The sequence below is a fragment of the Hippopotamus amphibius genome, chromosome 4 (assembly GCF_030028045.1).
Source record: "Hippopotamus amphibius kiboko isolate mHipAmp2 chromosome 4, mHipAmp2.hap2, whole genome shotgun sequence".
NCBI classification, from domain to species: domain Eukaryota; kingdom Metazoa; phylum Chordata; class Mammalia; order Artiodactyla; family Hippopotamidae; genus Hippopotamus; species Hippopotamus amphibius.
The window spans coordinates 119798405-119822139 of NC_080189.1; the positions used below are offsets into that span (position 1 = coordinate 119798405).

Here is a 23735-nt window from a genome sequence, read left to right on the forward strand (position 1 = left end):
GCCCCTGTGTAGATTCCATGTGGACTTGAATGACCCTGCATGTGTGTGTGCACTTCTGTGCACAGCATGAACACGCCCACGTCATATAATTGCAGTTTGAAGATAATGTTCGTAGTCTTATTTCCTCTCTCAGTCTTTCTCACAGCATGGCTTGTTACTTTCAATTATATTTACGTCATGGGATTGAAATTTCGGACTCTTTCTGCAGGTGCAACGAGGGGCGTGTTGGGCGACATTGTGAATGTAGCACAGACGAGGTGAACAGTGAAGACATGGACGCTTACTGCAGGAAAGAAAACAGCTCAGAGATCTGCAGCAATAATGGGGAATGTGTCTGTGGACAGTGCGTGTGCAGGAAGAGGGACAATACAAACGAAATTTACTCTGGCAAATTCTGCGAGTGTGATAATTTCAACTGTGATAGATCCAATGGCTTAATTTGTGGAGGTGAGAAGGGGTCCGAATATGGTATAAAATGTGGTCCTGTCTAATACAGTAAAAGATGTTGAGCATTTGCTTAGTGAATAAATACAAAAAGAGCAGCACTGAGGTTCACTCCCGTCCGTAGATAGACCTTCTTACACATTATCGCTTGTTTTCACTTTTCAGTCAATGCTGCGATTTTATATTTTTACCATTGGTATGAGAAATGATATTTTTCATTGCAGGAAATGGTGTTTGCAAGTGTCGTGTGTGTGAATGCAACCCTAACTACACAGGCAGTGCATGTGACTGTTCTCTGGATACGACTTCCTGCATGGCTGTAAATGGACAGATCTGCAACGGCCGGGGCGTCTGTGAGTGTGGCGCCTGTAAGTGTACAGACCCCAAGTTCCAAGGGCCAACTTGTGAGATGTGTCAGACCTGCCTTGGAGTCTGCGCTGAGCATAAGTAAGTATTTCCCAGCTGCTTGAAATAGGTGATACTCACTCTCTGTTGACCTAACTCTGGGTTATCACACAATACATAGAACAGTGCCGATATTAGGTTACACTGTAAATAAAATGTGTCACATTGAAGCCCACTTTTTCCATCTTAAAAATTCTCAGTAGCTGGTGTTTGTCATATGATAGTGAAGTGTGTCGTGTGAGTGTAGTGGTACCATTATTTCAATCTGAATTTGCTGTATAATTGAACCCATGTGGTAACCCTTGTTAAATTAGCATTACCAGTTGCTTAATTAACTATATTTTGACTGAACTAAAATTGAAGGCTTTGTCCCTTGAAGAAAAAACTACTGTTATAACAGCATATTTCAAACATTTCTTTTGGAGGATTTTAGTTTGAGCTGCAATAAATCTATAATTTCACTTGGGAAACTAGCATCTTTATGTTTAGTTTTCCCATCTAGAAATGTCATATATTTCTTCATTTGTTTATATCTTCTTTCATTGCTCTTGGCTTACTTTGGTCAAATTTTGAGTCTAGCATACAAAATAATCTTTAAGCAAATATTATTTTAAATAAGTGTAATTCATTTGCTTTTTAACAGAGAATGTGTTCAGTGCCGAGCCTTCAATAAAGGAGAAAAGAAAGATACGTGTGCTCAGGAATGTTCACATTTCAACATTACCAAGGTTGAAAATCGGGACAAATTGCCCCAGCCAGGCCAGGTGGATCCCCTGTCCCATTGTAAGGAGAAGGACGTTGACGATTGCTGGTTCTACTTCACATATTCAGTGAATGGGAACAATGAGGCCACTGTTCATGTTGTAGAGACTCCAGGTAGAAATCTGATCATTTCAAAACTCTTTGCATTTTCTTCTACATCCTTTACAGCTTCCAGCTGGATTATTTTATGTTCAAGTTGGGACATTTTTAATCTCTCAAAGCTTAAACTAGTATTTAATTAACTATAATAAATAAGGGAAAGAGAAAGCAAATTTTAAGTTTTATGAGTGGAGAGTTTGCGAAGTAAGTGCAGTGATCCACACAAAGCTCTTAGCACAGCGCCTGAGAGCAGGGGCTTAATGGGAGTAATATCATTATTAATGCTATTTAAATATGAGCTTGATTTTAGGCTTGGACACTGGGGAAAATAATTTGTTAAAGGATATTATACAGCAAGAATTTGTTGAGCTTCTCAAAAGATGAAACTTTTTTATCTTGGTTTTTCTGGGTGCTTTTTAATATATTCTTTGAAATTTTCTACACTTGTGATCAGGTTTTTATGGGAATGTAAGTTTTCATTTCTCCTGGATAAATATTAGGAATGGATTTTGGGGGCATATATTTAACTTCAGAAGAAACAGCCAAACTGTTTTGTAAAGTCTGTATCATTCTGCATTTTCAGATACGTGTTTTTCAAATATTATCTCCCAGTCTATGCCTCCTTGTCTTCTCATTTTCTTAAAAGTGCTTTTTGAAGACCAGAAGCTTAAATTTTGATGAACTACAATTTACCAAGTTTTTCTTTTATAGTTCTTGCTTTTTACTATTATATCTTAGAACTCTTTGCCTAATTCAAATTCACAAGTTCTCTTATGTTTTCTTCTAAAAGTTTTATAGTTTCTAGTTTTCTATTTAGGTCTGTAACCCATTTTGAGCTGATCTTATTATATGGAGTGAAGTCCAGTTTTTTACATGTAGATTTCCAGCAGTTCTAGCACCATTTGTTGAAAAGGCTGACCTTTTCTCCACCTTGGTTGAAAATAAGATGACCTTATATGTGTGGGCCTATTTCTGACTCTTGGTTGTGTTCCATTAGCCAATGCATCTGTCCTTTAGCCAGTACCACAGTCTCAGTTAGTGTTGCTTCATAGCTAGTTGTGAAAGATGGTAATGTAAGTTGTCCAAATTTGTTCTTTTCTGCAAGTACTTTTGAAACACTTTCCTAGTTCTCCTACTTGTGTGTAAATTTTAGAATTAACTTGCTTGAGATCTATGCCATGTCCTGCCAGGATTTTGGCTTGGGATAGCTTTGAGTTTATAGATCAAATTGGGGGAGAATTGACATCTTAACAATATTGAGTCTTCTAATCCATGAACATGGAATCTCTCTCCATTTATTCAGGTCTTTTTTTCAACACTGTTTAGTAATTTTTAGCATGTAGATCTTGCACATATTTTGCTAGATTTATACATGGGTATTTCATGATTTTTGGTGCTATTGGAGAAAATACTATCTTCTAAATTTCAATTTCCAAATTGTAGAGATCAATTTCTATATAATGTATAGAATACATGACCTTTATTGATCATGTATCCTGTGGTCTTGTAAACTCATCTGTTACTTCTAGTATCTTTTTTATGGATTCTTTGGGATAGATATGTACATTCACTTATCTTGGAATTTTAATTCCTGTGTGTTTTTTATGAGACTACCCAGCTCTTTGTAATTTTGGCTGCACTTTCTAATCCCTTGTGTGCTCATCCTTTGCTTCTTACTTTACAGAGTGCCCCACTGGTCCAGACATTATTCCAATTGTGGCAGGTGTGGTTGCGGGAATTGTTCTTATTGGCCTTGCATTGCTGCTGATTTGGAAGCTTTTAATGATCATTCATGACAGAAGGGAATTTGCCAAATTTGAAAAGGAAAAAATGAATGCCAAATGGGACACGGTAAGTTGCAGAACATCTAAAAAGGAAGGTGATTCGTAAAGTAAATATAACACTTCTAAGACTTATTAGCTCTAAAGCTGATTATTAAAGTCCTTTAAATATTTTATTCCCCCCGAAGTTTATTATTCAGAAAACTGGCATTTAGTGAAAAACAGAAAACATCTTAAGTACATCCCATTTAATTTTTACTAAACAATTATAGGAATGTTTCTTATGGTTACTGTTGTCGGTATTTTTATTTCCTTAATAATTTTAATCTTAAATCTGCTCTTCTGCCTTTTCTTCTCATGTAAAATAGAATCTTGAATAATAGCAAGCTATTCAATGGAAAGCTGCTTTTTTTTCCCCCCCAGCAAAGAACCCTAAGTAGAAAGCAGCCAGACTCAAAAGGCTACGTACTGTATGATTCCATTTATGACAGTCTGGAAAAGGCAAAACTGTAGGGGCAGAAATGAGATCCAGTGTTTTGCAGGCGCTGGAGTTGGGGGGAAGGGGTACAAGGGATCTTGGGATGATCTTCATTGGGGGTGTGTTTATACATTTGAGAATTCATGGAACTATGTATTTAAAAAGGGTATTTTTATTCTCTGCAAATTACAACTCAATAAACCTTGCTTTATAAAAAAAATTTAACAGCTGTAAGTGACAAAAGTTTATGCCAGCATTTAGTGCTTTGAGATGTGGGGTCGGAGGCTGAGGCCGCCAGACGCTGGTCCTTGTGTATTCATTTTTTGATACAAGAAAGCAGTGACAATCTTCAGTATTTTAAAATTGTAAATGAAGTTTAGTCATTTGCATTTTACTACAATTAGCTTGGGTTTTTAAAAAAATTGATTTCGGAAGTGTAAAAATAGTAAAAATTCTCTTTTATAGTGTTTAAACACTATATATGTCAAGTTTTTCTCATGAAATCATTAGAAACTATTTCTTTTACTTTAGCAAGAAAATCCGATTTACAAGAGTCCTATTAATAATTTCAAGAATCCAAACTATGGACGTAAAGCTGGTCTCTAAGTTGCCGTTCGTATTTTCTTTCATTTTCTGTCTTTGCATGTGAAATTTATCCTTTTTACTGCACTGTGTGTCCTTTATCACTATTGCTTTTTTTTTTTTTTTTGAAGTCTGGCTTTATTTATATGGCTATAGTATGGCTTTTCTTTTTGTGTATTAATATAGAGTTAGTGTTTAGAAGGGCTTTGGATTAAGCTTTATGGTATAGAAACAGCAGCTGTGTAGTGAAGAGAGAATGTGCTTTGTGATTCGAGTGACCTGGGTGGAGTCCCAGCTCTTCCACTTAGTAAGTAGAAAGGTGTTGGGTCACTTCCCAGCGCTTTAACAGGGAGTCAGTAACGATATTGTGTGGTGTGGTGGTTTCTGGCTAATGACTGTAGTATATGAAAGCAGCCTGTCAGTTATAATCCTCACTAGAGTCCTTTGCTTTAGGTGGTATTATTATCCTTATATTAATGTGACAAATTATTATATGTAAGTTTTAGGGTGAAACAGTGAAAAATGAACATGAAATCTAAAGTTCAAAATAGAATAAATGTAACCTGGTATAACATTTGTATAATATACAACTATAATATCATTGTTATTGGTTCTAGAAATATTTTGAAAATCTTTAGTTCTTGATTGTAACTTAAAATTCCTTTAAAAACCAGAACCTTTTATTTATGTATATTTTTTCTTCTTAATTATTGAATAATTCTAATATTGAAAGCTAACACTGAATTTTTTTTGAAAGGTAACAAGACTTTAAAGAGAAAAATCCCATTATTTTAAAGAAATACTTAGTTGAAAATTTCATAATTGTAATCAAGCTTGGTTACATGTTCTCTAAGCTAGGCTAAGTTATTTTGGTGAGTGTATGCTTTACTTAGATGACAGATTTATTATTTTCTCTTTTAGTAGTAGTGGACAGGCTTCTTCCTTATAACTGAATTTTCATTAAGTGCTTCTAAGCATGTTTTAATATAGTTATATAAGCCTCTAAAGCTCTCTGACAAAAGGTTGTGATTAGAACCAATTCTCCTGACTGGTGATCCAGAGCTCTTCTTTCCTTTCCTGACTGCTTTTCTTTTCATACATGAGAAGGGTTACATAACTTGACCAAGCTCCCAAGACTAGTTAGTGGAAGAGCTGAGATTCAAACCCAGGCCGCTGGGCTCCAGGGTCCAGGTTCTTAAGCACTGCCTTGTGTTGGTAGCAATCACGTGTCTTTGGGAGATGCTGTTACCTGGTTAGGAAGAGGGAGATCACTCTTTACAGAAAATGACAGTTTTTGATATTTATGGCAACTTAATAGTGTTAGTGTTACTCTAACACTACTGCATTGGGCAAACATAACTGGGAAATCACTTTGTTACCTAGAAACCATCACTACAGATTTGCTTATTTACTCTGCTGAGAAGTGAACTTTTAAAATAATAACAAGTTCTTGTTACAGGGATCTTAAAGTACAGGAATGTTTAATATTTTTAAGAGATACAGGAAGTACTGATATTAGAAACCATTACTTGTCAGATTTTAAGAGTTTTGAAATGGCAAAGTTAAATTTGATGGCAGAAAATTATTGTTAGATTCATATGTGGGTAGTCTGGTACATTTTCCTATTAGTATGAGACTTGATACAGTCTTTTCTTTCCACTTAATGCTTTACAGAAAGTCATTTTTAGAAGGAAACTGATTTGCTGGGGTTCCTTTCCCCTTTCCCCTCTTCCTTCTTTCCTCTCTCCATTCCTTCCTTCCTCCCTGTCTTTTTCTTTCTAAAACAATCAGATATGACACTTTCATGTGGTTACTTCTTATATGAGAAAAATTTCTATATCTCCTATTGAAAGGTGAAATTTTCACCATTGCTGTGTTAAATTGTGCTTTGAAGGAAATTATCAATAATTAATAATGAAATTTAATTTTTTATTAAGTCAGTCTTTGTCTACAACATTACTTGAATCTTCACCCAAAATAAGCATTTTGGATAGTTCAAGATGCGGAAGTTTTGTAAAAATTTCTTTAATTCGTGAAATCCAGGCAAATTAATGGCTACAGGTTCTTCTGAGATGTTTTCTCAAACAAAATTAAAGTAGAAAAAAAACAATAGAAATTAATGAATGAGCATTAGAAATTAAAACAAATCATGGCTTATAAAGCACTTTCCCAGTATGGGACCAGGGTTGCCAGTCAGTTAATTATATAATTAACATATTTCAGATAATAGGCACTCTATTTCAAGCACATAAGACTACGCATGTAGGTACATTAAAAATCAAATTATCAACTTTGTAATTGTTAAAGCTGGTAAGCACATTGAATGTGGGCTGCTAGTCTCCCACAGTTGTGCATTGCATTTCTAATATGCTACAGAAATGATGCTGTAACCACTGCGTCAGCCCTTCCAGAATGAGCACAAGGATGACGTTTACTGAGAACAGAGGACGTCTCTGCTGAACATAACCCTGTTCTTTTTGTTGGGATGGGGAGGGGTTGCACTCTGAACGCCGGGAACTAATCTGCATTATTTTAGCTTACCTCCATTTAAGATGATGCCCAGCGCAGATAGTTTAATTTTACCTCTAACCTTGCATGTTAAAATTTTGTTTGGATGGACTTTGAAATAATAAATATAAATGTTTGTGTATAGGAAAAGGCAGACTTTTCTCCACAGGTAAGTTCTGCCATACAAATCGTACTTTGAATTCATGTATAACTTCAGTGTATTTTTCTTTTTTGTTCTCCGTTTTTTGTTGTTGTTACCTCCCTTACAAATTTAAGTATTAAATATTAGATTTATCTAATGTATTATTTTAAAGACACAATTAAATGGTAATTTATTTTCCTAGCATATTTGAAAGAATGGGCAGTCCTAGCCTCATATAATAGGAAGGTGGAAATAAAGAATGTAACTTACCTGCACTGATCACTCATTAGGAATGTAGTTGCTAGGATCCAGACTCCGATCTCCATTATGAAATGTCTACTGTAATGTCTAGTATGATCATGTTTTAGCTCCAGTTGGGATTAGAGCTCAGAATGTGATATCCCTACGTGATTTTTTATCATACAGATTATATAATGTTTGTCTCTGAGGGATCGTGAGTTCCTCCATGTTTCAAAAATAACTGTCAAGTTGTGTTTTATGGGGTGGGGCTGAGGTGCATTGTCACATTTCAGTCGGTATCTAGGCTAACTGCTGAGCTGAAGTCATAGTGGTTTATTTGGTGTCTCTCAAGACCCAGCCCGTATATGTTTTATTTTCCTTCAATGATTTCCTGTCTGCAAGGTAAATTCAGTCTTTCTAGCATCGCATGTAGGACCGTTCATGATCTGGCACTGTTTCTTTCTTGTCTCCTTTCCCTTCCCCACTCCTCAAAACATACACATGCACCCTTAAAACCTTCTGAACTATATATATTTCTACATAACTGTGCCATTCTTTCCTCAACACGTTGAGTGTGCATGTGTATATATTTCTATGTACCTTTGGATGTTTTATCTAGTCAGTTTCATTTAGACAATATCCCTGACCTTCTCAGTCATTCCCTTTTTTCTTAAACGCTTCCTTCCCTTTTTATGTACATAATTCTCTTTTGTACTACTTCAGAGTGCCTTAATTTATCTTCAGGTTTGGTCTTCTACCAAACTGTACCCTCCTGGGAGACAGAAATTGTGGCAATGGAAACTATATCCAAATATAACCTGCGGTGAAGTGTGAATAAAATTTAAAAGCAAAAATTACTGTTTAGATACTTTCTGTAAATATTTTAAAAATCACCTCAAATGGTTCTGTAGTAAGATATAAGACTAATAAACAGCATTTCAGAATCTTATTTTTTGCCTAAAATTTAAATGTTACATTTTTCCTTAATATTTGTTTTGATTTGTACTGTTATTTCCTCCGAGATAGGAATATTTGGCCATATGTCTCACTTGACTTCCAAGGCTATTTTCAGTTTATACGAACAGGAGAAAAAGAATGCTGTAGCAGATATTTAAATGTATCACTTAGGCTAAAATAATTTTTTAAGAAGATGATAGTGAGGATGTATGTTATTTTCCTGTTTTAAAACATCACTGTCAGTAAAATTTTGGATCTTGAAAGATCTCCTGTGTTTATGGCTTGAAGTCATTTACTGGGCTTGATTTCAGTACTCTTTAGTAAAATACCATATTAACAATAAAATAAAACCTTTCATCAGTACAATATTGAAGAATAGCAGTTATATCATGAAGAATGGAAATTATTTTTGTCTAAGCAAATTCAGCAATGTGATTACTTGGTGGAGGCACTGTGCCCATAGTGACACTGTCACAAGTCTTACCCCAGAACTCTCTACAACTTTTGTGGCAGGGCCTCAGAAGAACACTTCTCTCCCAGAGATGAAAGCCAAGGAATCTGTTCATTATTAAGCACCTTTGTGCCCACTAAAGGGTTAAGCATCAGGCAGTTGATGGCAGAAGAGTTCCTGAAGTTCAAAATGAGTTTCAGGACAGGCATTCAAAACTAGTTTAAAAGAGAGAAGCCATTAACAGCACATCCTCCAGTGGAGGAAGGACTCGCAAAGGAAACAAGGCCAGATGACATAGGGGTACCTTTAGACTTGTAGGGCAAAGCTTTCATTTTTAATTTTGTGTAAAGTTTTTAATGCCTTTTAAAAAATTCAGTGTGAAATCTGGACAGATAGAATGGAAACGACTTCTGAAAATGATCTTTTAATATTGTTTTATAAATAATGTTAGTTCGAGTGACTGATAACTTTTCTCTTTTTTAGGGTGAAAATCCTATTTATAAGAGTGCCGTGACAACTGTTGTCAATCCGAAGTATGAGGGAAAATGAGCACTGCCTGTGCGTATCCACAACACTGAATGCAATGTAGTAATTCCACAGTCACAGCAAGGTAGCTTCAGGGCCGTGTTGCCATGGTTCTCTTAGGGGAAAGTTCTGAAAATGTACAATATGTATAATTTGAAATTTTTTTTATTTTGAAAATAATGTTATAATCAATGCCAGGGACTGACAAAAGACTTGAGACAGGATGGTTATCCTTGTCATCTAAGGTCACATCGTGCCTTTTTGACCTTTTCCTCCTGGACTATTGAAATGCAGCTTTTAGGGGATTAAGCGATATTTCTAGAGTGATTGAAAGGGCAGCAGTTAAAGTAATGAGTATGATGAGAGTTTCTGTTAATCAAGTATTAAAACTGATTTCTAGCTTTGCAGATATGTCACTTTTCAGTTATACAGAATCCAAAGTCCTTCTAGCTAGTTTAGAATTCTTTTAAATTTATTATTTTGTTATTTGCCTTATTAGACATGACTGATGACATATCTGAAAGATGAGTATGTTGGGAGTTACTGGTGTAAAATAATGAAATGTTTGATCTATAAAGGCCATGGGAAAACTCAGAGTTAGGAAGGGAAAACATAGCTTTAAAACCTGTGTGCCATTTTAAGAGTTACTTAATCTTGGTAACTTCTATGCCTTCTCATTTTAAATTCATGCCTTGGATAAAAGTATTGGGAAATTTTCTGCAAAAAAATCTTTGATTTAGCATTATTTACACAAAGGCCTTAATTTACATAGTATTTGCTGAATTGGGGACCTCTGGGTGAATTTATTTTATTCATTTTATTTTGTTTAAAGCCTGGTGCTTTTTGTCACCACTTCTAATCATTTAATGTAGTTGTTTGCAATTTTGGGTAAGACTTTTTTATCCGTACTTTTTCATTGATGTTTAGCTGTACATTTGCCTTTATAATGAACATGTGAAGTTGTGCTATGGCTTATGCAACAGCTATCACTTAAGCAATTCTTAATTTCAATTAGTGCTATAACAGACCACTGTATATTTTCTCACTGTTTGCATTTCCTGTTTTGTTTCATACTAGTCACATTCTTATTTTAAGTGCCTTTTAATTTTAACAGTTCACTTTTTACAATGCTGTTTACTGAAGTTATTTATTAAATAAAAATGCCTAAAATATTTAAATTGGATGTTTGGGCTCTATGTATTTTGTCAGTTTGTATGCCTGAAATTTTTATAGCTTAAAGAGGTTGACAAAAAAATTTCTGGTCGTTGGGTATTTTACTTAATAAAAGAGAGAAGGAAAGAAAGAGAAGGAAGGAAAGGAAGAAAAGGAAGGAAGGAAGACAGATATGGTAAAATAAAATTTCAGTCTATTTTTGGGTTCTCTAAATAATATTGGCTAAACCCTCTTCTCTCCACCCCCTCCTCTTGCCTCTGTAGGAGATAGGGTTCATCCCTACATTAAGCAGTTAACTCTTTATGAACATCCTCTTAGAGCTATTAACTAGAAGCTGGAACTTACACCATTTTATTTAAGATAAAGACAGGGAATTGTTACTTCTCTGATAAGTTTTTATTTTCATTTGGCTTTGGTTTATTTATGTTAGAAACCATATGTATCCATAAAAAATACCTGTGTGAAGCTTATAGAAAGAAATATATCCCTTCCTGGAACAGTACAACAAATGTCAGAGATTTGGATGGGAGGATTGTGGTAAAAGTTTCAATTTTACCAGCCTCTCACATTTGCAGTGCTCCTCCCATTAAAAAAAATTGGTGTCTTTTTTGCCTATTCCACTTAAATGTATTTCGTGGCTTAGACTGAATCATCTTTCAGTTGAGAATTGTACATCTTTATGGGAAAAATCACCTCTTTCATGAACTATCCATTTCACCAGCTTCATTTTCCATCCCCACTGCCCACACTGCCACTTGGTTCAACTCATTTCCTTACACCCAAGGCATAACCAGATGAACTGAATTCCATATCTCTGCTCCACAAACATGATTCTTTTTCTTGGCGTGTGTTTTTGACGCTGAAGTATGGTAAGTATGGTGGATTTTTGATTTTATATTGTAATTTATAAACAGGTTTTCTGACTATAGAAACCCTTTTATTTGGAAGCTGGAGGAATTGTATAGAATTTATTTCCCATGCTGACCGTAACAGCATTGACATTTGAATACTTTTAGGTTTAAAACTGGCAGTTTCAAAGTACAGCCTAAGAGATTGATAATTAGCTTTGAAACCACATAGAACTTTGTCACTAAAATATTTATTGTTTTCCTACCAACAGTACATTTTGACCTCCAGTAAAGTGTTTTCCAAAAATTAATGAGTCCTGAAAGAAAATAAATCGTAAATTTTTTTTTTCCATTCAAACTCTGTATTGCGAAAACTTATGAAAATGTTAGGTATCATGCATAAATGTCAGTAGTGGCACATCTTGCAGTGATTTGCTGACATTTTACAAAGTTTTCTTACTCTTTTGCAAAGGATAACTTTATGAATTCTTTGATAAATACACCCAGATAAGGCCTTGAGCCACAAGTTCATCATAGTAGTTACAATAAACCACTGTGGTCAACTTTTTATTTTGGAGTTGGCTCCCCCTCCCCCATTGCTTACCAGAGTTTGAGAGGTAACCTTATTGAATAGAGGCCATTTGTCTTTGTTTTTTTGCCTGTGTCCTTGAAAACTTAGTTATTTCTGACCTAATAAGCTCATAGGAGTTCAGAAGCAACGAGTATCTCCAGGACTCTTCTGGACAGCTCTCAAATCCCAGGATTCTCAGAGAATTTAGGCAGAGGTGGAAGTGGCTTCAGAGTGATCCATGGGAGCAGATTTTGAGGTCTCCACCACTGTGAGGGTGAGATGTTGTCATACGTTTCAGAATGTGCAAAATGCTAGGATGAGTCACGAGACAAATATTACTCAGGTAAGTCCTCAGGTAGTGATGATCCTTTTATTAATTTCCTTCTACAGTCTAAGTCTTCACTTCCTTCATTTTTAACTGTATTAAAGTCTTACGTGACTTCTTCAAGGGTATAGAGTTTTCATAAAAGGTATTTAGTGGTAGTTCATTTAATTTTACTTGAATTCTACTTACTCTGGGTTTTTGGTCTCAGGACTAGTTCTAAAATAGAATATAAAACAAGAGCTAATTATGGATTACTTTGTGAGGGGAAACACTATTCTGAATATTTAAATCCCATTTTATTACTGTAATAGTTTATAGAACTGTAAGAAGACAGCATTGCCTTCCATTTAATGTGCAGAAGTTGATACGTTGTTGATGTTACTTCCTGATAACGATGTTATATTAATATTGTTACTGATAAGAATGATCCCTGGGCAACAGACCAACATTCAGGTCTCCTTCAGTAGCTAAGTCATTGGCCCCTCGGCAACCATTGAAAACATGGACTTGATTATATTGTCCCACCACCCGCATTCCAGCTCCACTGCCACATCCTCAGTCCTGCCACAAGTACTTTGTAGTGGATGTTTCTGTCTTATCCCTAAGATTTGATAGCTCCAAGAGTATAGGAACCTGTGTGTTTTGATTCATCATTGAATCCCTAGAACAATGTCTGGCATGAGGTAAGTAGGTGATCATTTGTTGAATAGGTGGGATTCATTTCGCTAAGTCGCCACTACTACCTACCCAGCAGCATTTGCAGTGATATACTCTGCTTTCCTGCCAGTTCTTATAGATGAGCTCTGTACTCCAAGGTCAGTCCTTCCACTTGTATCTTTAGTACCATCCCCTCTTAACTACTAAAACAAACAGTGCTCCCCCTTTTCTGCATTATTGATTTTCCTCTCTTCTAGACATTCCCATTAGTAACAAACATGCTAGTTATCTGTTTCTCTATTCTGTTTTACATCTCAAAAGAGATGTCTATTGCATACATGCATGGCCAGCTGATTTTTAACAGGTGTGCCAAACCTATTCAATGAAGAAAAAATTGTCTTCAACAGATGGTACTGGCTAACTGGATTTGCACATGCAAAAGAGTGAAACTGGATCACCCCATCTCACACCACGTACAAAAATTAGCTCTAAATGGAACAATGGCCCAAGAGCTAAAATCATAAAATTCTTAGAAGAAAACATGGTAAATCTTCATGACCTTGGATTTGGCCATGGATTCTTAAACGTGATACCACAAGCATGAGCAACAAAAGAAAAAAATGTATGAATTGGGCTTCATCAAAATTAAAAACTTGTGCATTAAAGGACACTTTATTAAGAAAGTGACAGGAAAATGTAGAGAATGGGAGCAAATATTTGTAAGTTAAATATCTGATAAGAGATTAACATATAGAATATATAAAGGACTAGAACTCAACAACAAAAAGAAAAACTAAATTATAAATGGGCAAAGGACTTGAATAGACATTTTTCCAAAGAGGATACACAAATGGCCAGCAAGCACATGAAAAAATGCTCTATGTAATTAGCCACCAGGGGAATGCAAAGTAAAACCACAGTGAAGTACCACTTCATACCTACTAGGATGGCAATAATTTAAAAAGTGGACAGTAATAAGTGCTGGTAAGAATGTAGAATTTAGAAGCTTTGTACACTGCTAGTAGAAACGGAAAATGGTGCAATGGCTATGGAAAACAGATGGGTGGTTTCTGAAGAAGCTAATCATAAGACACCTTATGACTTGAACAGATACTTATTCACCAATATTTACTGCAGCATTATTCACAATAGCCAGAAGGTAAAAACAACCCCAGTGTCCATCAACAGATGAACAGATACACAAAATGTGGCATATACAACTACTGAAATATTTAGCCGTAAAGAGGAAGGAAGCTTTCATACATGCTGTGAGAGGGATGAACCTTGAAAACATGTTCAGTGAAGTCAGACATAAAACGATAAATATCGTATGACTTAAATAATAGGAAATATCCTGACTACGCAAATTCATAATAGAGACAAAATAGATGAGAAGTTACCTGGGCTGGAAGGAGTTGGAAATGGGGAGATAGTGCTAATGGTTATGGCGTTTCTATTTGGGGTGATAGTTGCACAACATTGTAAATGTAATTTTTTTCTTTCTAACTTTTAAAACTTTTTTCCCTAACTTTATTGAGATATAATTGATATGACATTGTGTAAGTTTAAGGTGTGCAACAAGGATTTTATACATTCATATGCTATGATTGCCAAAATAAGGTTAGTTAACACATTCATCACCTCACATAGTTAAAATTTCTGTTGTAATTTGGTGAAAACTTTTAAAACCTACTCTCTTAGCAACTTTGAAATATACAATATAGTATTGTTATTAACCACAGTTAACAGGTTGTTCATCACCAGAACTTCATCTTATAACTGGAAAGTTTGTACCCTCTTTCACCATTTTAACCTATTTACCCTACCCCATCCCCAGCCTATGGCAACCACAATCTGTTCGCTGTTTCTATGGGTTCAGTTTTCTTAGATTCCACATATGAGTGAGATTATACAGTATTTATCTTTCTTTGACTTATTTCACTTAGCATAATGCCCTCCAGGTTGATTTACTTTGTGGCAAGTTTCTTTTTTTATGGCTGAATAATATCCCATCATACATATATGCCTGATTTTCTTTATCCATTCATCTGTTGGTGGATGCTTAGGTTATTTCCATGTCTTAGCTATTGATAAATAGTGCTGCAATGAAAATGGGGGTGCACATATATTTTCAGATTAATATTTTAGTATTCTCTGGATAAATACCCAAAAGTGAAATTGATAAATCATATGGTAGTTCTATTCTTAATTTTCTGAGGACCCTCCATACTGTTTTCCATAGTAGCTGTACCAATTTACATTTCCAGTAATAGTACACAAGGATTCCCTTTTCTGCGCATCTTCTCCAACACTTACCTTTTGCCTATTTTTCACAATAGTCATTCTTAACAGGTGAGAGGTATAGCTCATTGTGATTTTTGTTTTTGGTTTTTGTTCTTTTCTCTTTTTATTGAAGTATAGTTGATTCATATTAGTTTTAGGTGTATTGCATAGTGGTTCAATATTTTTATAGATTATACTTCATTGAAAGTTACTATAAAATGTTGGCTGTATTCCCTGTACTGTACATTACATCCTTGTATTTTACTTACTTTATGCATAGTAGTTTATACCTCTTAATCCTCTTCTCCTATGTTGCCACTCCCCCAACCCCTCTCCCCAGTGGTAACCACTGGTTTGTTCACTGTATCTGTGAGTCTGTTTTGTTATATTCTTTCATTTGTTTTACTTTTTAGATTCCACACATAAGTGAAAACATACAGTATTTGTCTTTATCAGACTTACTTGACTAAACATAATCCCTGTATTTCTGCCCAGCAACATGGATGGACCTAGACCAGTTTTGTGGCTTACCATGTAATCTATTCCTGGGAAACATTCCATGTGCACTTGAAAAGAAAATACACATTCTTTTTCTATTTTTTTCACTTTTTTTTTTCCTCCTGTTTTTGGAGGTACCTATTCCAACTGGTCTGATGTGTCATTAAAGGCACCTGTTTCCTTATGGATTTTCTGTCTGGATGATCTGTCCATTGATGTAATTGGGGTGTTAAAAGTTCCCTGCTATAATTGTATTACTGTCAGTTTCTACCTTTAAGTCTGTTGATATTTGCTTTATATATTTAGGTACTCCTATATTAGGTATATATATGTTTAAGAATGTTATATCCTCTTCTTGGATTGACCCCTTTATCATTATAGTGCCCTTCTTTGTCTTTAGTTATAAACTTTGTCTGAAAGTCCATTATGTCTGATATGAGAATTGCTAACCCAGATATTTGTTTTTGAAATATTTTCCCATGTCCTCACTTTAAGTCTCTGTGTCTGAAGCTCTGAAGTGAGTCTCTTGTAGGCAGCATATGGGTGGCTCGTTTTTCTTTTCCAATCAGCCATCCTATGTCTTTTTTTTTTTTTTTCCAATTTGGTTGTGCTGGGTCTTAGTTGCTACAGGCAGGCTCCTTAGTTGCGGCACGTGGGCTCTTTACTTGTGGCATGTGGGTCCTTGGTAGTGGCATGCAAACTCTTAGTTGCGGCATGCACGTGGGATCTAGTTCCCTGACCAGGGATTGAACCCAGGCCCCTTGCATTGGGAGTGCTGAGTCTTATCCACTGCGCCACCAGGGAAGTCCCCATTCTGTATCTTTCAATGCTGCATTTAATCCATTGACATTTAAAGTGATTATTGATATTAATTGCCATTTTGTCATGTGTTCTCTGATTGTTTTTGTAGTTCTCTGTTCTTTTATTCTCCTCACTTATGCTTAGATGATTTTCTTTAGTATTATGTTTGTGTTCCTTTCTCTATAGTTTTTGTGAATCTGTTGTAGGTTTTTAATTTGTGGTTAACATGGGGTTCATAAAAACACATTCTAAAAGATCTACATAGATTTCTTACTCCCTTCCCAGTGTTTTGTTTTCGATGTCATACTTCATATCTTCATGTCTACCGTTTATTGTAGTTATGTTTATTTTATATTTGTCTTTTAACCTTTATATTAGTTTACATAAGTGATTGATCCACAGCCTTTACTATATATTTGCCTCTATCCATGGAATTTTTCCTTTACTATCATTTCTTATGTCTTGTTGTAGCCTTTTCTTTATCATTTAAAGAAGACCCTTTAATACTTCTTGTAAGGGCAGTTTAGTATTGATGAACTCTCTTAGTTTTTGCTTGTCTGAGAAGCTGTTTATCTCCAATTCTGAATGATAACTTTGCTGGGTAGAGTATCCTAGGTTGACGGTTTTTTCCTTTCAGCACTTGAAACGTTCTGCAGAAAAATCATGTGATAGTTTTATGTGGTTCCCTTTTCTTGCTGCCTTTAAAATTCTTTTAATGATCCCCTCACTTTCAGTCTCTGTGTCCCTAGATCTAAAGTGGGTCTCTTATAGACAGCATATACATGGGTATTGTTTTCGTATCCATTCAGCTAGTCTATATCTTTTGGTTGAAGCATTTAATCCATTTAAATTTGATGACTAACTTTAGTGTTATGTTTGGATTCTCTTTTCTTTGGTGTGTTTGTGTATCTATTGTAGGTTTTTGGTTTCTAGTTACCATGAGGTTTGGATATAGCTGTCTACATATAAACAAGATTGTTGTAAGTTGCTGGTCTTTTCATTTCAAATGCATTTTCAATATCCTGCATTTGTGCTTTCCTCACAATTGCTAGTTTTGATATATTTGTGTGCAGATGATTTCCTACCTTTACTATATATTTGCCTTTACTGGTGAGCCTTTCCATTTGTAATTTTCTTGTTTCTAGTTGTGGCCTTTTCTGCTTAAAGAAGTTCCTTTAACATTTGTTGCAAAGCTGGTCCAGTGGTGCTGAATTCTTTTAGCATTTGCTTGTCTGTAAAGCTCTTGATTTCTCCTTCGAATCTGAATGAGAAACTTGCTGGGTAGAGTATTCTTAGTTGTAGGTTCTCCCTTTCATCTCTTTAAATATATTGTGCCACTCCCTTTTGGCATGGAAAGTTTCTGCTGAGAAATCACGTGTTAACCTTATGTGAGTTCTTTATGTTGTTGCTTTTCCTTTGTTGCCTTTAATATTCTTTGTCTTCATTTTGTGTCAGTTTGATTACTAAGTGTCTTGGTGTGTTCCTCCTTGGGTTTATCCTGTTTGGGACTCTGTGCTTCCTGGACTTGGGTGCCTGCTTCCTTTCCAAAACTTATGGAATGTACCAAAAGCCAAACAGGATTCATGGAGGGATCACCTTGTATATGGACGCAAGTTAAAAATGGATTGTTGCAATATTCTAACTCCATATTCAGGTGGTACTGAAAGATGGGTAATCATCCAAGGAGAAATCCCCCCAATGGTCAGAGCTCAGGTTGTACTTGTGCTCATCCACTTTGTGTGTAAAGAGAAGTAGCCTGAGGCAAGATTATATACTTGCTCATTGGTAGTGGTGAATGACTTCACTCTTTGGTCAGAAGCCTAGAAAGAGAAAAAATAGAGTGGGGAAAAAGAAGTTTAGAAAGAATTAGATGGATAAACTCCTGGGTCCCACAGTGTGTAGTAACACATTTAATGTTCATCAGAGAACATCCACTATGAAAGAGGCTATTTAAAAAATACTGACTCTGCCAGTTGAATTTACCTAGACTCAGTCATCAGGCACTCTAGTGCTTTGGAATACCATGAACAATTAAAAGAGAAGAATCAGAAATCAAAATGTGAAATAATGAACCATAATACTACTAGAGAAATGAATCTTCTTTAGGTAGGAAGAAATTTCTAATATTGGAAACCGGGAAAGCTAAATTAAAAAATTATAAATTGGTCTTCACTGAAATTGAGAACTTCTGTTTATTGAAATATTAAGAGTGAAAAATAAAGATACAGGAAAATAAAATTTGGAATACATACATGTGATAAAAGATTTGTATTCAGAATATGTTAAGAATTCCTACAATCAGTAAGTAAAAGAAAAACCCACTTTGGAAAATAGGCAAAAGACCTGAACAGCCATGTCATTAAAGAGATCCAAATGACCAATAAACATAGAAAAAGATGTTCAGTGTAATTATGTATATTAACACCATGACTGTAATTACATGCTACTTCAAACGCAGCAGAATGGCTGAAAATGGAAAAACATAAGTATTCACAAGAATGTCCAGCAAAGGCAACTTTCATTTGTGGCTGCTGGGAATGTAAAAAAAAATGTTTGGCATTATCTAGCATATTTAATTATATGCATATCTTATGGTCCTTCAATTTCACTTCTAGGTTTTTCCCCTAGATAAATGAGTAAGCCTACCAGAGGTCATGCAGAAACTGTTTCACAGCACCTCTATTTCTGATAGTCAACAACTTGAAGCAAACCAGATGTTTACTATGTGTTTATACAATGCAATACAAACCAGTGATTAAAGAAAAAAAGAATGAACTACTGATACATGCAAGAACTTGGATAAACCTCACAAGTTAATGTTGAGTAAGAGAATATAGACACGAGTACATCTGTATGATTCTATTCATGTGAAGTTCAAGATAGGCAAAATAATCAGTGGTGATAGAAATCAGCATGGTGATTACTGGGTGAGTGGGTGATGACTGGGAAGAGCAAAAGGAAAATTTCTGTGGTGACAGAGATGTTCTATACCTTGACTTTAATTTTGGTGGTAGATATATGGTTATATACAAATCTGAAAATTCATTGAACTGTACAGTTTGGATTATGCACTTTACCTGCTTTACTATGTTATTCCTCAGTGAAAATTAAAAACATTAATTGCCATATCACAGAACTGAGGAGGAATATCATTTGATAACCTTAATAGATGTAGGTAAGTATTAAATAAAGTTCAAAAACAGTCATGTTCAAAAAAAAAAAAACTCAGAAATAATTAGTAATAGAAGAGGAGGTCTTTATCTGATAAAGGGAATGTGAATAAAGAATAACTTAGAAAAAATTATACTTAATTACAAAATATTGAAAACATTTCCTCTGAGATCAACAACAAAATAAAAATGTCTTTTGTGAAGCAGATCTCAAGACAGAATTAGAATAGTACTAGATTTATTGGAGAAAATGCTTGTGAAAGATAAGGGAAAGATGGAGCAAATGTTGGCCAGGAGAGCCTTGAAATTGTGACGGAGGTCTAACACAAGAAAAGAAAGAAGGAAGGAGGATTAGATAGAAGAGTGCCAGACTACAGAGCATTTCTCAGAAAGGGTCATTCAGGCCAGTGAGGAAACCAGATTAAAAATTGTTCATTAGCAGAGTCGTGTGTAAGGCAGAAATGAACTGACTAGAAAATATAAATAAAATTATAATAGAAAATACAGTATAATATGAGGGTGAGTCAGAAATTATACACTCAGATACGTTCGATAGGTTACTCCTTTCTGCCCGTGCACACCGCCGAGTAAGCATCGTTGACGTCTCCCCCCTCCACTGCCGTCATGTCTAAGAGTCTCCCAAAGAGCCCGAACAGCTGTGGAAGCTCTTCATCGGAGGTTTGAGCTTTGAAACAACCGATGAGAGTCTGAGGAGCCATTTTGAGCAATGGGGAATGCTCACAGACTGTGTGGTAATGAGGGATCCAAACACGAAGTGCTCCAGAAGCTTCGGGTTTGTCACCTATGCCACTGTGGAGGAGGTGGATGCGGCCATGAATGCAGGGCCACACAAGGTGGGTGGAAGAGTTGTGGAACCAAAGAGGGCTGTCTCAAGAGAAGATTCTCAAAGACCTGGGGCCCACTTAACTGTGAAAAAGATTTTTGTCGGTGGCATTAAAGAAGACACTGAGGAACATCACTTAGATTATTTTGAACAGTATGGGGAAATTGAAGTGATTGAAATCATGACTGACCAAGGCAGTGGCAAAAAGAGAGGCTTTGCTTTCGTAACCTTTGATGACCATGACTCTGTAGACAAGATTGTCATTCAGAATTACCACACTGTGAATGGCCACAACTGTGAAGTAAGGAAAGCCCTATCTAAGCAAGAGATGGCTAGTGCTTCATCGAGTCAGAGAGGTCGAAGTGGTTTCGGAAACTTTGGTGGTGGTCGTGGAGGTGGTTTTGGTGAAAATGACAACTTTGGTCATGGAGGAAACTTCAGTGGTCGAGGTGGCTTTGGTGGCAGCCGCGGTGGTGGTGGATATGGTGGCAGTGGGGATGGCTATAATGGATTTGGTAATGATGGAAGCAATTTTGGAGGTGGTGGAAGCTACAATGATTTTGGCAATTACAACAATCAGTCTTCAAATTTTGGACCCATGAAAGGAGGGAACTTGGGAGGCAGAAGTTCTGGCCCCTATGACGGTGGAGGCCAATACTTTGCCAAACCACGAAACCAAGGTGGCTATGGCAGTGGCAGAAGGTTTTAATTACTGCCAGGAAACAAAGCTTAGCAGGAGAGGAGAGCCAGAGAAGTGACAGGGAAGCTACAGGTTACAACAGATTTGTGAACTCCGCCAAGCACAGTGGTGGCAGGGCCTAGCTGCTACAGAGAAGACATGTTTTGGACAATACTCATGTGTATGGGCAAAAAAAACTCGAGGACTGTATTTGTGACTAATTGTATAACAGGTTATTTTAGTTTCTGTTCTGTGGAAAGTGTAAAGCATTCCAACAAAGGGCTTTAATGCAGATTTTTTTTTTTTGCACCCATGCTGTTGATTGCTAAATGTAATAGTCTGATCATGACGCTGAATAAATGTCTTTTTTTTTTTTTAAAATTATACACACTCTGTAGAATTTATAGAAGTTTTAATATAACTGGAGTGTGGGTAATTTTTGACTCACCCTTGTATGTAAGAAATAATAGAGAAATAAGCTGTAATAGCTGGTACAAAAATGGTAATTGGAGTAAAAAAGCTACATCAAAATAGGTCATTTATGAGGGACACATTTAAAAGGACAAAGGTTGGCACACACAAAGGTGGAATGCAAGAATATTGAGAAGATCCAGTAATTAAATCCAACACTTTAACCAGCTAGTGGAGAAAATTCTAAACAAAAAGATGACCTACAGATGGAGAAAACATTTGCAAACAATGACTGACAAGAACTTAATTTCCAAAATATACAAACGGCTCATACATCTCAATGTTAAAAAAACAACCCAATCAGAAGACCTAAACAGACACTTCTCCAAAGAAGACACAGATGGGCAACAGGCACATGAAAAGATGCTCAACACTGATAATTATTAGAGAAATGCAAATCAAAACTACATGAGGTATCATATCACGCCAGTCAGAATGGCCATAATCAAAAAGTCTACAAATAATAAATGCTGGAGAGGGTGTGGAGAAAAGGGAACTTTCCTACACTGTTGGTGGGAATGTAAGTTGGTTCAGCTACTATGAAAAACACAATGGCGGTTCCTTAAAAATCTAAAAATGGAGCTACCATATGATCCAGCAATCCCACTCCTGGGCATGTTTCCAGAAAAGAGGAAAACTAATTGGAAAAGATATTTGTGTGTGTGTGTGTGTGTGTGTGTGTGTGTGTTTAACTGAATCACTATGTTATATACCTGAAACTAACACAATACTGTAAATCAACTATACTTCAATAAAAATTAATGAAAATCTCAGTAGATTGTTTTAAAAAGCATTCAGAGAGTGACATTAGCAAGATGGCAGAATAGGAGCACATCCACTTATAACACCACATAGCAACAATAATTTGGCAGCTACCCATGGACAAAAGTGCCTTTGCAGGATCCAGGTGGAGATTCACATCTATGCTGTGGGTAGCAGGCCCTCCAACTTTGGTCTGGCTATGGACCCCGTATCAGTCTGTTATCTGGCTCCAGCCACTTTCATCTGAGGTCTGGGAGTGATCCTGCCAGCCCAGGGACCTGCTGGGAGTCATGCCTGCCTATACCTGCAGCAGCAGCCATATACTCTGGCTCCAACCACACTCAACTGCAATCCCAGAGCAAATCTCATCATCTACGTACCCAACAAGAGAAGGTCTTTACCTGCCAAAACCATACCATAAAGACTGAAAGTGGTGTTTGTGCCTTAAAATGCAGAGACACCAATGCAAAGCTATAAGGATCATGAAAATCAGGCAAACATAACACCACCAAAGGAAACTGACCCCAACAAAATGGAGATCTACTAATTGCCTGACAAAGAATTCAAAATAATCATCTTAAGCTCAATGATATGCAAAACAACACACTATGGACAACTAAATGAGATCAGGAAAAACGCATGAACAAAATAATAAGTTTAATAAACTAATAGAAACCATTAAAAAAGAACAGATGAAAAGTCCTGAGGCTGAAGAATACTAAAGAGTCCCAGAGAGCTTCAAAAGCCTGATTGACCATGCAAAAGAAATAATCAGCAAACTTGAAGACAGACCATTTGAAATTAGTCAGAGGGGGGAAATCACACAAAGAAGAATGAAGAAAGCAAATGGGACTTACAGGACATAATTAAAAAAATGAATATACACATTATGGGAATTCCAGAGGGAGAAAAGAGAGAAAAAAGCAGAGCTTATTCAAAGAAATAATAGCTGAAAACTTCCCAAATTTTAGGAGGCATGACCTCCAGATTCATGAAGCTTAAAGAACCCCAAGCAAGCTCAACCGAAAGATTACCATGAGACACATTATAATCAAATTGTCAATAGTCAAATACAAAGGAAGAATTTTGAAAGCAGCAAGAGAAAAATGACTTGCCAAATAAAGCCTCCCATCTCCCATGAGGCTATCAGCAGATTTCTTAGCAGAAAACTTGCAGGACAGGAGAGTGTGATAATATATTCAAAATGATGAAAGAAAAAAAAAAAAAAAAACCCTGCCAATCAAGAATACTATACATGGAAAAATTGTCCTTCAGAAAT

The 23735-nt window shown here is 36.0% G+C and overlaps 2 protein-coding genes across 5 annotated transcripts in view; both read left to right on the forward strand.

The window, feature by feature from the left end:
• ITGB1 (integrin subunit beta 1) overlaps positions 1–10557 on the forward strand; it is a 47617-nt gene extending 37060 nt beyond the window's left edge. For 2 of the 4 annotated variants that reach the window (XM_057730938.1, XM_057730939.1), the window contains 6 exons: positions 209–447; positions 669–891; positions 1493–1725; positions 3395–3561; positions 4501–4581; positions 9333–10557. In XM_057730938.1, coding sequence (XP_057586921.1) covers positions 209–447; positions 669–891; positions 1493–1725; positions 3395–3561; positions 4501–4575 — 937 coding nt within the window. In that variant the 3' untranslated portion in view covers positions 4576–4581; positions 9333–10557. The remainder of the gene's footprint in view (positions 1–208; positions 448–668; positions 892–1492; positions 1726–3394; positions 3562–4500; positions 4582–9332) is intronic. The other 2 variants (XM_057730940.1, XM_057730937.1) reach the window with 1 other exon arrangement.
• A 3433-nt stretch (positions 10558–13990) lies between these two features.
• On the forward strand, positions 13991–21560 carry LOC130851929 (heterogeneous nuclear ribonucleoprotein A1-like). The gene is made up of 2 exons (XM_057732596.1): positions 13991–14107; positions 20336–21560. The coding sequence occupies exons 1-2, from the start codon at positions 13991–13993 to the stop codon at positions 21251–21253; spliced, it is 1035 nt and encodes a 344-aa protein (XP_057588579.1). The 3' UTR covers positions 21254–21560.
• The last annotated feature ends 2175 nt before the right edge of the window (positions 21561–23735 follow it).

What these genes read in the sequence shown, in the direction of transcription:
- LOC130851929 (XM_057732596.1), top strand. Translation starts at nt 13,991, where the DNA reads ATGGCTATGGAAAACAGATGGGTGGTTTCTGAAGAAGCTAATCATAAG. An exon ending in TTATTCACAATAGCCAGAAG is followed by an intron (nt 14,108 to 20,335) that starts GTAAAAACAACC and finishes CATGTCTAAGAG; the next exon opens with TCTCCCAAAGAGCCCGAACA.